Source organism: Callithrix jacchus, chromosome 5 (assembly GCF_049354715.1).
Source record: "Callithrix jacchus isolate 240 chromosome 5, calJac240_pri, whole genome shotgun sequence".
In the NCBI taxonomy this organism is placed as follows: domain Eukaryota; kingdom Metazoa; phylum Chordata; class Mammalia; order Primates; family Cebidae; genus Callithrix; species Callithrix jacchus.
In genome coordinates, this window is record NC_133506.1 from 134,682,636 (window position 1) to 134,696,134 (window position 13,499).

General features: G+C 54.5%; 1 protein-coding gene and 1 long non-coding RNA gene across 8 annotated transcripts in view; one reads left to right on the forward strand and one right to left on the reverse strand.

The window, feature by feature from the left end:
- The window catches only part of TIMP2 (TIMP metallopeptidase inhibitor 2), a 105,833-nt gene that overhangs the window by 68,111 nt on the left and 24,223 nt on the right, over nucleotides 1–13,499 (reverse strand). The window contains exons 1-4 of one of the 7 annotated variants that reach the window (XM_054257120.2): nucleotides 11,094–11,352; nucleotides 10,943–10,985; nucleotides 7,953–8,061; nucleotides 6,916–7,055 (exon numbers count right to left, since the gene is read on the reverse strand). In XM_054257120.2, coding sequence (XP_054113095.2) covers nucleotides 6,916–7,055; nucleotides 7,953–8,061; nucleotides 10,943–10,985; nucleotides 11,094–11,123 — 322 coding nt within the window. In that variant the 5' untranslated portion in view covers nucleotides 11,124–11,352. Of the gene's footprint in view, nucleotides 1–6,915; nucleotides 7,060–7,952; nucleotides 8,228–10,942; nucleotides 11,017–11,093; nucleotides 11,353–13,499 lie in introns of those variants that run through there. The other 6 variants (XM_078374802.1, XM_078374800.1, XM_054257123.2 and 3 more) reach the window with 6 other exon arrangements.
- LOC103793405 (uncharacterized) lies at nucleotides 4,353–11,871 on the forward strand. The gene is made up of 4 exons (XR_001911838.4): nucleotides 4,353–4,705; nucleotides 4,865–7,158; nucleotides 7,294–8,211; nucleotides 11,186–11,871. It is a non-coding gene; the product is annotated as an uncharacterized LOC103793405 (long non-coding RNA).

A 13,499-nucleotide genomic window follows, 5' to 3' on the forward strand; every position in this document is an offset into this window, starting at 1 on the left:
CTGGTCTCAAACTCCTGAGCTCAGATGATCCGCCCACCTCGGCTTCCCACAGTGCTGGGATCACAGGCGTGAACCACCACGCCCAGCCCATTGCTTCACCCCTCACTAGCCCCCTTCACCTCTCATCTTGATATTGGTGGGTGGGCTAACAGGGGGACCATAAGGAACACCCAGCCCAGCCTGGGGGACCCTGGCTTGGAGCAGCTTCAGAGCAAAGGCTCTCAGCCTCTTAGGACAGATGGAGCATGAGGGAGGCCTGTGGAGTGCAGGGGGCAGGGGTGGGGGGATGGTTTTAAGGGCCCCTCAGACCATGTCCCAGGGACTACCACTTCCCACTAGGAACATTGCCTTGCTCCCCCACCCCCTTGAAGAGACCTTCCCGGCAGAGAGCACAGCAGAGCCGTCAGGCATGTGTGCACCCACGCCCAAACACGGCCGGCAAACACATCCCAGGCTGGACCTAGTGAATGCTATTTGGGGCCAGAGGAAGTGCCAAGGCCTCCTCCCTGTTGCTCCCGTCTCAGGTCATCTGCTGGGTTGGCAGGAGGACGCCTGCTCTTCTCCGAGGCCTCACCCTCCCAGGCTGGAGGAGAGCCATCTGCCCCTAAGCAGGTCGTGTTCACTTTCTGGAGACGGCTTGAGTGGACCCGAAGCCCCCCATGCTCTTTCCAGCAGGTCTGGAGAGCCAGACGTTCTCATCAGGAGATGGCATGGATGCTGGCCTCACACATCCCTGGGAACTGACCCCCTGCCGAAGCTCCAGCAGCCAGGAGAACATCCCTCCTGGGCAGTCTCTGTTAGCAGGGAGCCAGCAGCTGTAGGGGAAGGTGGGGAGCGGGTCTGAGGCTGGCTGTCTGGGAGGTTTCTGTAGTCAGGTGACACGCGGCTCTCAGAGAGGAGCAGGCAGCCCATCTGTGCCTCCCCATCCAGCTAGGCCTCAGACTCTGGGTCACAATGGTCACCCAGCCCTGGTGTCCCTCCCCAGCATCCACCGGTGGGGCTGTTCAGCACAGGACATCCTGAAGATGACAGTGGATTTCATTATTAATCTTCCTCATTAGGGGCCAGGCTTCTCAGCCTTCACACAGTTGACATTTGGGCCGGATCCCTGTTTGCGGGGGGCTCTCCTGGGCACTGTAGGGTGTTTAGCAGCACCCCTGGCCTGGACCCACGGGATGCCACCCTCACCCTCTCCAATTAAAACAAACAGGGTCTCACTCTGTCAGCCAGGTGTGATCTCAAGCTATTCTCCTGCCTCAGCCTCCCAAGTAATGCCAAGCTGGGATTATAGGCATCTGCCACCACGCCTGGCTAATTTTTGTGTTTTTAGTGGAGACGGGGTTTCACCATATTGGCCAGGCTGGTCTTGAACTCCTACCTCAAGTGATCTGCCCACCTCGGCCCCCAAAAGTGCTGGAATTGCAGGCATGAGCCACTGCACCCGGCCAAAAAAGACTTTTTTAAAGTGTCCATGCTGTGGACACTGTCTCATGCCTGTCCTGTCAGCATTTTAGGAGGCTGAGGCAGGAGGATGGTGTGAAGCCAGGAAGTCGAGACCAGCCTGGGCAACACAGCAAGACCCCCACCTCGATAAAGAGTTAAAGAAATTAGGGCTGGGTGTGGTGGCTCACACCTGTAATCCCAGCACTTTGGGAGGCCAAGGCGGGCGAATCACCTGAGGTCAGGAGTTTGGACAAGCTGGACCAACATGGCAAAACCCCATCTCTACTAAAGTATAAAATTAGCTGGGCATGGAGCTGCATGCCTATAATCCAGCTATATGGGAGGCTGAGGCAGGAGAATCACTTGAACCCGGGAGGCAGAGGTTGCAGTGAGCCGAGATCACGCCATTGCACTCCAGCCTTGGCAACGAGAGTGAAACTCCATCAGTGGGCAAGGCCAGGTACAGCGGCTCACGCCTGTAATGTGCATTTTGGGAGGCCAAGGCAGGTGAATCACTTGAGGTCAGGAGTTCCAGATCAGCCTGGCTAGCATGGCGAAATCCTGTCTCTACTAAAAATAGAAAAAATTTGCTGGGCGTGGTGGCATGTCTGTAGCCCCAGCTACCAGGGAGCCTGAGTCATGAGAATCATTTGAACCCAGGAGACAGAGTTTGCAGTGATCTGAGATCAAGCCTCTGTACTCCGGGCAACAGAGTGAGAGTCTGCCAGAAAGAAAGAAAGAGAGAAAGGGAGAAAATGAAAGAAAAGGGAGGAAGGGAGGTAGGGAGGAAGAGAGAGAGAGAGGGGAAAGGAGGGAAGGAAAGAAAGGAAGAAAGAGAAAGCAGAGAAGGAAGGAAAGGAAAGAAAGAAAGAAAAAGAACAAAAGAAAGAGAAAGGAAAAGAAAAGAAAAGTTAGCTGGGCATGGTGGCACAAGCCTGTAGTCTCAGCTATTCGAGCTATTTGGGAGGCTGAGGTAGGAGGATCACCTGAGCCCAGGAGTTCAAGGCTTCAGTGAGCTATGATTGGGTCACTGCACTCCAGCCTGGGCAACAGAGCAAGAGACTGACTCTTTAAAAAAAAAGTTTCCATAATAAAACAGCATGTATAATATTTCTTTTATGTGAGGTCAAATATGTGGGTCTAGAAACAAGTATACAGACCAGGTGAGGGGGTGACACCTGCCATCCTGGCACTTTGAGAAGCCACGGCAGGGGGATTGCTTGAGCCCAGGAGTTTGAGACCAGCCAGGGCAACATGGCACAACCCTGCCTCTACAAAATATATGAAAATTAGCTGGGTGTGGTGGCGCATGCCTGCAGTTCCAGCTACTTGGGAGGCTGAGGCAGGAGGATCACCCTGGTTGCTTGAACCCAGGACATGGAGGTTACAGTGAGCTGAGATCACGTCTGGGTGACAGAGTGAGACCCTGTCTCAAAAAAAGAAAAAAATAAAGAGGCATACAAAGGTATTCACTGAAGGGTTAGTGGGTATGCCTGGGCAGTGGGGACTCAGGTAGGTGGGTGTCTTCTGTCCTGCTCCGTGGCAGCAGGCGGTATAACGTTCAGCCCTGAGGGGGGCAGCCCTGGGTGGGGGGTACAGATGTTTCCCACACTTTGTTTAACACTATTGAAGGCTTCATGGCCACAGGCATCAGGGTTCACTTTTTAAAGATCCTGCTCCACCTTCCAGCCACTCTTGGTCCATGCCCCTCTTTGGGTTTTTGATTGTTTGTTGCTCAGGCTGGAGTGCAGTGATGCCATCTCGGCTCACTGCAACCTCCCCTCCCGGGTACAAGCAATTCTCCTGCCTCAGCCTCCTGAGTAGCTGGGATCACAGGCATGTGCCACCACACCCAGCTAATTTTTTGTGTTTTTAGTAGAGACAGGGTTTTGTCATCTTGGCCAGGCTGGTCTTGAACTCCTGACCTTGTGATCCGCCTGCCTCAGCCACCCAAAGTGCTTACAGGCATGAGCCACCTCGCTCGGCCATCCCTTTGGGTTTTGTTTTGCACAGTCCATTGGTATATTTCATGCCATCCCACAGGCCATCTTTGGGAAAGTGGGGCTTTGGCCTGTCTCCGTCATTTCCATCTCCTATCACCCCAACCTGCCTCCCCTCCGCAGACAGGCACCCTGCAGGGCAAAAGCAGCCATGAGCCAGGCAGGGCACCTCCCTTTAGAAAACCTGCTTGGAGTCCAGCCTCTGCACACCCCTTGCGCAGGGCACAACCTTCGCAGCCCCTGACAGCAGCCCCAGAGCCAGCCCTCTTGCCATGGTCATGTCTCCCATGACTCCAGAAGAAGAGAGGCAGAGAGGTTGTCCTGGTGGGGAGCAAGAAGCCCATGACATCATTGACTCCATAGAGAGAGCCTGTAGAGCCAAGGTTGTTCAGCTGTTCTGCCGCAGCTAAACCACTTGGAGCAGGTGACTCAGACTGAAGGCACATGAACCCTTCCTCCAGGGAGGCCGCCCTGATGCAGCAGTGGTTAATCCCAGAGCCAGGCAGCCTCTGCAGCCTTTGCTTCACGTGGGCTGGAACGGCAGTGCCTCTACTCCCCGTGGCCAGGTTTTGCCTTCTCTTTCACTCAGAAGCACCTCCTAAACAGCAAGGGCAGTTTGAGCAGCCCCCTGAGCCCTCCTTCAAAGAGGCTCCTGCAGCTGGGACACCCGAGCCAAGAGTTGATGCCGCTGAGCTCTGCTGTCTCTCCCCACCTGCTCCCCACCTGTCTGTCCCCACACCTGCAACGCCAGCTCTCCTGGATCCTCCTGTCGCCTGGTTCCTGTGAGGACAACGAGGAACTGGTGAGATGCCAGGGCTGGATGCTCCAGGCCTGGTGCTCGTGTTTCCTCATGCCCCGGCTATTTCCTTTTGGCCCTGGGCACGTGGTCATGTGCTTCCTTTCATGGGCGGGTTGGGGACCAGGGCCAGTGAGCAGAGCTGCCTCCATGGCTTCTCCACCGCTGGCTCTCCCCAGGAAGCAGCCTCAGCTGTCGTTCTGGAGACTGGGGCTGGCCACCAGGGAGGGGTGGACAGTGCAGGAGCCGGCTGCCCGGCTCAGCAGGGATTTGTGGAGGCTGACTGGCATGGTTTCGGGTCCGCCTTGCCTGGAAGCCTGGCCAGGGGTGGCTCAGGTTTCCCGCCAGCTGGGCTTCCTCCTCCTCCGTGTGAGTGACGCCCCACCGCCATGATGTCATCACCTCATACAAACAGAAGGGAGACTGGCTTGGTGGAGCTGGCAGCTGTCCCACGCTGAGTGCAGCAGTAAGTTTCATTTCAAGGCTATGATTAGGTCTGTGCCCAAGAATGTCCCCTCTCTCCTCCCCTCTCCCCAGGCCTGGTTTTCTCTCTGTTCCTGTCCTGCCTGCTTTTCCTCACTTCATTCCCCTCTGGTCCTTCCTCTCTTCTCTGAGAATACTTCAGGTTCTCTGTGATAGGGAGCCTGCAGCCAGCAGCAGCATAAGGCCCGAGCCAGACTCTTGTCACCTCCAGTCTCAAACCCAGCCTCGTGTCCTTGGAAACAGCTTCGGGAAGCATGGGACAGGTCTGTGTTCCTGGACTTCCCCCTGGGGAGGATGGGTTGGGGTGAGGGACAGAGTTCCGGAAGACTCTCATTCGATCTTGAGATCAAATGAGATCAAAGTCCATCAGACGTCTGTCTGAAGTGCCAGACAGCAGGAGAGCGGGCTTGGGCGGCTGTGGTCACCACACCCAGACCAGGGGCAGCAGAGACAAGAGAAAGGTGAGAAGGAGCCGAGCTTCTTGGAAAGCGATTCGGGTCCTTCCCGCCATTCCCAGCTGTTTTCTGGAGATTGGGGCTGGCTCCTTAATTCACTTTTGGCATGGCCACCCTTCTTCTCAGCCCCGAGAGGGCCCCTGGGCTCTGTGGACACCTGTGACAGCCCTGCCACCCTGCATACTCTGCCTTTCCTCCTGTGTGACCTGGCCACCCTGGCTCTGTCCTGGTGCTCTCCGGCCCAGGAACAAGGCGATGGCTGGTCATCCCTCAGTGTCCCCTGCATTCACTGTCCCCTGCTCACGTCCCCTCAAAGGTGCCACCCAGCCACAGAGCCGTCCTGCCGTGGATGCCTGCGAGGAGGGCTCTGAGGTCTGGGCAGGTGGTGAACCCCCACACCTGCACTAGGCTGGCTCCCTGCGGGGGTAGTGTGCTCTGGGTCCCTGTCAGCCCTCCCTGTCCTGGGGGATTGTGGTTCTGACCCGCTGGAGGAGGCAGCAGAATGCCCTGGATGTGGCCTTGTCGCTGAGAGCCTGCAGTCACTCCGGCCCAATCAGACACTGCCCGCCCCGCATTCAGCCATCCCTGCTCATTGAGACAGGCCTGGCCTTGAACCCCTGCTCACCAGGCAACAGCCAGCCCAGAGTGGGGCGAAGTGCTGCAGCCTCGGGGAGGGGCCTGGCACAGAGACACAGCCACCCTAGCAAGGAGCAGAGATGGACACGGCATTTCTGTGGCTCATCACCCTGAGTTCCCCTGGACTCTCTGTATTTTATCACACAGATTTCTTGTTCTCACGTCTGCCTGCTGACTAGAACCTCTTAAGGATAAAGCCTCATGTCAAACTCATTCAACAAGTATTTCTGGGTACCAGCCATGGGCTGCGCAGGAGCTGGGGAAATGGATGGGAGGTGGCCCCCTTTTTCCTGCATCGAAAACCATCAATATGAAAGAGTCAGAGCCCACTGGAGAGTGCGCTGGGTGCCGTGGCCAGTGTGACCCAGGGCAATGGATGGGTGCCAGCAAGGTTGGGGTGGTCTGGGGGGCTGTCTGGGATGTCTCCAGTAGGACCCGGAGGTTGTGTCTGGGTGATGCAGGTGGAGGAGGCAGACACTGCTTCAGACCAGGGAGCAAGCGGCACTGGGAGCCCAAAGGCCGGAGGACACCCAGGCCTCCAGGTGGTCAGGTTGGCTGAACCAGAGCTGGGTGGGGGCAGGGCCTGGGCTGGTGGCAGAACCAGAGCTGGGTGGGGGCAGGGCCTGGGCTGGTGGCACAGGGGTGGGGGAGGGGGGGCCGAAGGTGAGTACAGGGAGATGGAGACAGCAGCAGCTGTTGGTGGTGACTCACTCCTGCGCCGGATGATTGAAAACACATGTTCTCACTGAGAGGCAAGCTTATTACTCAGAGCCGAGGGTTCTTGGGTGACATGGACGTCAACAGGGAGGGGGAGGGGAGGGGGGGAGGGGAGGAGAAAGAGAGGGGTGGGGAGGAGACGGGAGGGAGAAGGGTGGGGAGGGGAGGAGAGGGAAAGGGGTAGGGAGGGAGAGCCATAGGAAGGGGGAGAGGAGGGGGAGGGGAGGGGTGGGGGAGGGGTCAGTGGTGGGGTGGTGGGGAGGTGCTCCAGTGTTTCTTACTTGTCGCTGCTCACTGACTCTGCCCCTTAGAGTCTGCAGCGGGATGCTTGGCCACCTACTGACTACTTAAAACAAAAACAAAAACAAAAAAGCAAAACACTTACAGCCCTGAAGGTGGTTCACTCCTGTAATCCCAGTTACTTGGGAGGCTGAGGCAGGACAATCACTTGAACCCTGGAGGTGGAGGTTGCAGTTGAGTTGAGATCGCACCACTGCACTCCAGCCTGAGCAACAGGGTGAGACTCTGTCTGAAAAAAAATGAAAAATTTCAGAACTGCAAGGAGAGAGGCAGTGCCAGGCTGACCCGTGGCCCAATGCCCACGCTGGGAAATGGTCAACTCATCCAGGTTTGTTTCATCAGCATCCGCCCAAGTGGATTGTTTTGAAGCAAATCCCAGCTGTTCTAGTTCACAGGCAAATACTGGAAGAACTTGACTGTTGTTTTTACAATTTTATTTCTTCTTTCCTCTTTTTAAATGAAGGATTACCTTCTCTCCTGGCTAGAGAAACACATCAGCTTGATTCTGCAAGGCTTATCCTTGCACAAGACATTTCTCCTAAGGGCAAAACCAGCTTCCCAGCAGCCTTGCCTCGGAATCTTCACCCTCCAGGAAAATACACAACTTGTCACCCGACCTTGAATCAAGCCCTGGGGAAGCCTTCGGGCTTGAGGATCTTAATTTGGCAGCCGGCCAACCAAAATGCTTTATTTCTCCTTCCTAAGTCCTTTGTTGGATTATTGAGGGGCTCTGCCTGAGGAATTTGCTATAAAGGCTTGCGATTTTAATTAATTAATTAATTTTTAGACAGAGTTCCACTCTGTGGCCCAGGCTGGAGTGCAATGGTATGATCTCAGCTCACCACAATCTCCACCTCCCAGGTTCAAGCAATTCTCCGGCCTCAGCCTCCTGAGTAGCTGGGATTACAGGCACGTGCCACCACACCCAGTTAATTTTTGTATTTTTAGTAGAGACGAGCCAGGCTGGTCTCAAACCCCTGACTTCAGATGATCCACCTGCCTCAACCTCCCAGAGTACTGTGATTACAGGCATAAGCCACCATGCCCAGCCAAGGCTTGTGATTTTTCAGGAGCCTGGAGGTTTCTGGGTGGGTGAAGGGACATTTGAAATATGATTATTACCTATCATGGTGGAATGCCTGCGACATGCTGCCTCCCAGCCATGGTCTGGTCTGCCGCTCATCCCACCATGCCGCGTGGAGGACACTTTCACGCAGGGGCTCACTTGGGTCTGAGAATCAGAGAAGCTGGAGTTCGCCTCCTGCCGCTAACTGCGTGACCTGCGCATGCGTGCTTTGTCGGCCCAGCCTCTCCTTATCTGGAAGATGGGGTCCTGCTAGCACCTGTGTGAAGGAGCTCCCCGAACAGCGTCTAGCGCATGGTAAGTCCTTGTGATGCTTGATAAGAAGGAGCCAAGAAACAAAAGCAGGTCACACAGCTGGGAAGTTGCTGGAGCCAGGATTCAAACCCAAAGCTGTCAGACCCTGAGCTGTCCCATTTTTCCAGCAGCAGCCGGCACCCCTGAGCTCCCTTCATTAGCATCCACTGACCCATCGGGACCAGTGACTTTTGGTCCTGATCTGAAAGGCCTCTCTGCTGGGACCCACCCCATGGACACCAGGGTTAGGGGAGATGTCCTGGGAAGCACTTTCCTTAAGAGAGTAAGGGCCTTGGGAACCCGTAGCAAGGGGGACCTCTCAGCCAGCGGGGGAGCGGAGAGGAAGTAGATGAGAGCCACTCCTTTCACCCGGAGGCAGGTGGAGGCCACTCCTCTCACCTGTGGACAGGTAGCTTTAGTGTGACCCAGTCCAGTTCTTTGGGTTTTTTGTTTTGTTTTGAGACAGGGTCTCACTCTGTCACCCAGACTGGGGTGCGATGGTGCCATCTTGGCTCACTGCAGCCTCGACCTCCAGGGCTCAAGAGATCCTCCCATCTCAGCCTCCCAAGTAGCTGGGACCAGTACATTTTATAGAGACGGGGTCCCTCTATATTACCCAGGCTGGTCTTGAACTCCTGACCTCAAGTGATCTGCCCACCTGGGCCTCCCAAAGTACTGAGATTACAGGCATGAGCCACCATACCCAGCCAGGATCTTTCAATTGCAAGGAATAGACCTCCAGATGAGACAGCTCAGTCAAAGGGGCTTCATTCAAATGATACAAGGAACAGAGTTTGGCCCTGTCGCCCAGGCTGGAGTACAGCGGGGTGCAATCTTGGCTCACTACAACTTCTGCCTTCCAGGTTCAAGCAATTCTTCTGCCTCAGCCTCCCAAGTGGCTAGGATTACAAGTGTGCCACCAAGCACAGCTAATTTTTGTATTTTTAGTAGAGGCAGGGGTTTCACCATGCTGGTCAGGGTGGTCTTGAACTCCTGACCTGAGGTGATCCACACGCTGTGGCCTCCCATGATGCTGTGAAGAGGGGAGTGAGCCACCTTGACCAGCTGCCACCGGCTCTCTCTGCATCTCCATGGCCCAGCGTGATGGCTCTCACTCACTCTGCCACCATTTTAGTTCAGATACTCCCATCTCATTCATTCTTCTCCGGGGTCCCATTCTTGGAAGTAAGGACCCAACTGAGCCAACAGGGGCCAGTTGTGGCCACTGACTCCAACTGAGTGGTCAGAGCCTGGGAGTCTGAAGGACAGGGCTGCTCTAGATGGGAGAGCGATGGACACTCTTGAAGGGAGGGCAGTGTCCCTGTGAAAAGAATCATGGCAGGGCCCTTGACTGCCTTCCTTTGAGACCCTTCTACCCTCAAAAGCTTTCAGCAACAGGAGAAGGCAGTCAGGGGCTGGGCTTCTGGAGGGTGTGCCATACCCCTTGCTGTGATGGCCAAGTGCCTATCAATTTGGGAGAGGTTGTGTTGGCCAGAAGGCTCCTGTGGTCCCATCCCTCAGGGAGTGATCTCTCTGGCCTTGATGGCAGGGCGGGGAAGGAACCCTATTTAAGGCACATGGGTTCAGAATTCTGTCCCTGTCCACTGTGTCTCCTGGGCAGCTGTGGGAGGCAGTGGCCACTCCAGGCTTAGACTTGCCTGGGAGAGATGTGTGGAGCTACCACCCTCATATTGGCTGCCAAAGAAAATATTGTTTTGCAGGTTTCTGCGACCTGAGAATGAAACTCAACACCCAGCAGGATAAGCTGTGTAGGGTGGGAATGGAGGCTTGGCTCAGGGATGGCAGGGCTCCAGTCACGCCAGGGCCTGCAGGTCCTGGTGGCTGCGAAGGGGCTGGGTGAGTAGAGCAGTTGAGAGTGGGACTGGCCTGGAACCCCAGCAGAAAGGGAGTTGTTGGGGCCAGGTCTGATGGCTCATGCCTGTAATCCCAGCACTTTGGGAGGACGAGGGGGGTGGATCACCTGAGGTCAGGGGTTTGAGACCAGCCTGGCCAACATGGCAAAACCCCATCTCTACTAAAAATACAAAAATTAGCCATGCATGGTGGCATGTGCCTGTAATCCCAGCTACTCGGGAGGCTGAGGCAGGAGACTCTCTTGAACCTAGGAAGCTTGAACCTAGGAGGTTATAGTGAGCTGAGATCACACCACTGTACTCCAGCCTGGACACCAGAGCAAGAATCCATCTCAAAAAAAAAAAAAAAAAAAAAGGCTGGGTGTGGTGGCTCACACCTGTAATCCCAGCACTTTGGGAGGCCAAGGCGGGTGGATCACCTGAGGTCAGGAGTTCAAGACCAGCCTGACCAACATGGTGAAACCCTGTCCCTACTAAAACTACAAAATTAGCTGGGTGTGGTGGTGCATGCCTGTAATCTTAGCTACTTGGGATGCTGAGGCAGGAGAATCGCTTGAACCCAGGAGGCGGAGGTTGCAGTGAGCCAAGATCATGCCATTGCACTCCAGCCTGGGCAACAGGAGCAAAACACTGTCAAAAAGAAGGAAGAAAGAAAGAAAGAGAGAGAGAGAGAGGAAGGGAGGGAGGGAAGAAAGGAAAGAGGAAGGAAGGAAGGAAGGAAGGAAGGAAGGAAGGAAGGAAGGAAGGAAGGAAGGAAGGAGAGAGAGAAAGCAAGCAAGCAACATGGTTGTTGGGAAAGTGCATGCACTAAAAAGGCAAAGGAGACGACTCAGGCTGAGAGGCTGAGCCTAGACACTCACCAAGAGGCAGCTGACTTCTCAGGGAGGACTGCAGAAGCTCTGGCTAAAAATAAACGGGATAATAACAAACATGTCTGAAAAATACAGAATGTACACGGAGTTTAGAAAGTTCAGATAAACCAAAAGAAAAAAATACAACTGATATTCATACAGAGCATTCCTCTGTTTTGGCCCATATCATTCATTCTTTGTCTTTGCATATGATGAACACAAGTGCTGATCTGTTGCCTTTTTTTAACCCAGGAAGTTATTATGGACATCTTCACATGTCATTAAGCGTTTTCCTGCAATTCCACTTGGAACGTCTGCACAGCATTCCAACGTAGCTCTCTCCCTGGGAGGCAGAAGGCGGTTGGAGTGGCAGCTCCAGGCTTGGTGGCCCTTATAGCTCCCAGCCCCAAAGAGTAAGCAGGTGTCCTCAGCCGTTGCCATGGGAAATACCTGAGGAAGGCTCTGATTGGCCAGGCTTGGATCCTGTGCCCATCCTCGAGCCAATCCCTGAGGCCAGCAAAACTGAGGACTTTGATTGGCCAGGCCTGAGCCATCTGCCCATCCTGCAGCCAGGAGGAGGCAGCTGAAGGGATGCTGAGGAGACAGTAAGCAGAGATCCCCCAGGCTGCAAGCTAACAGGAACTCCACACATATGACTGGGAAAATGCCCCCGATGTCTTGCGTCTAAGGCTACAATCCATGAGATCCAGCACCTGCCCCTGAAGAAGCTTATAATTTTGGGGAGACCCCAAAATATGGAAAACTCAGTTTAAAAAGGGTTCAGTGTCAAACATGAGATCAACACTACAGGAGGCCTTTGCTGCAGGATAGACCTGGGTTTAAGGCCCATTTCCACCATGACCTCAACCAATCTCTTTTCTTTTCTGGAGCCGAGCTCCCTTCTGCATAAAGTAGGAATAAAAACACCTGCCACACTCATCGGTGGTTGAGAATTTGATCTGCTGCCATAAGAAATTTGGAGCCTGGCACATAGTAGGTATTTAATTGGTAATAATTAGTAGTAGCAGGCCAGGCTGGGCAGGGTGCAGTGGCTCACGCCTGTAATCCTAGCACTTCGGGAGGCTGAGGTGGGTGGATCACCTGAGGTCAGGAGTTCAAGACCAGCCTGGCCATGATGGTGAAACCCCATCTTTAAAAAAAAAAAAAAAAGTAGTAGTAGGCCAGGCACGGTGGTGGCTTACACCTGTAATTCCAGGAGGCCAAGGTGGGTGGATCACCTGAGGTCAGGAGTTTGAGACTAGCCTGGCTGACATGGTGAAACCCTGTCTCTACTAAAAATATAAAAATTAGCCAGGTGTGGTGGTATGTGCCTGTAATCCCAGCTACTTGGACAGGAACACCCCCAACACGGGAGTATGTTCTGCCACTTGGCGCCCACCCCAGCCCTCAGAGCTATGAGGTCTGCTGGTTGAGTGCTGGGCATCTGAGTGGGAGTTGTGGGTGAGGAAGGGGCCAGAGGAGGTAAGAAGAGCTTCTCACGCATGGGCTGGAGAAGGCAGAGCTTTGCTGGCAAAAGAGCAAATGAAATTAAATGAAGCCACCTGAAGACCAGATGAAGAAAGGATGGGAGTCAAACACATTGGCTGGGATGGGTGATATTTCGGGGACACGGGTGGCAGGAGTGGGGAGACTCTGAGGCAGCTGCTGTGGGCTTGATGCAAAGAAGATCCGGGAAGGAGGAAGTAGGGGTGTTCTGCTGAGTATTTTGAAAACAATCCCTCCATTAAAAGCCTTCACCAGACTCCTGTAATCCTAGCACTTTGGGAGGCTGAGGGAGGATTTCTTCAGCCTGGGCAACACATCGAGACCTTCATCTCTACAAAACATTTTAAAAATTAGCTGGGTGTGGTGCTGGCCTGTATTTGCAACTACTTGGGAGGCTGAGGTGGGAGGATCACTTGAACCTGGGAGGTCGAGCATGCAATGAGCTGAGATCATGCCACTGCACTCCAGCCTGGGCAACAAAGCCAAAACCTGTCTCAAAAAAAAAAAAAAAAAAAAAAAAGCAGGCGGCCTGGAAGACACAAAGCCAGGTCTGGGTTGTCCTCCCAGTGCTGCTGAAATCTGATGTTTTCGTGAGATCTGGTCCTGCTCAGGAGAAAGAACCAGGTGAGGGCTGGGACGGCTGCTTTGCAAGCCCCATGACCCAGGTCTCCCTCAGCTTCTCCCTCCTCACAGACATCATGAGATACTGTGATCGCTTTGCTCTCTGTGATCATGGAGTGTTTGATGGGGAGGCATGGGGCACAAGGAAGGGGCAGTTGTGACATCTTGAGGGCCTCTGCTGCCCTAAGGCACCCTCTGAAGGTTGGCATGATGGTGGCAAGTCCCAAGAAGGTGCAACAACCTCTAAAAGGCAGGTGAGCTTCAGGGAGCATTCCAGGGCCAGCCCAAGTCCCAAAAGAGGACACACAGCAAAGCCGTTCTCCTCCGTGTGGGCAGACACTTGGCCTCCCAAGGCTGCTCCGGAGGGCTGCCCACCAGCTTGGGCACCCCATGCCCCTTGCCTTCCTGCGTGCAGAACTTCACGAGAGACAAACGGCTC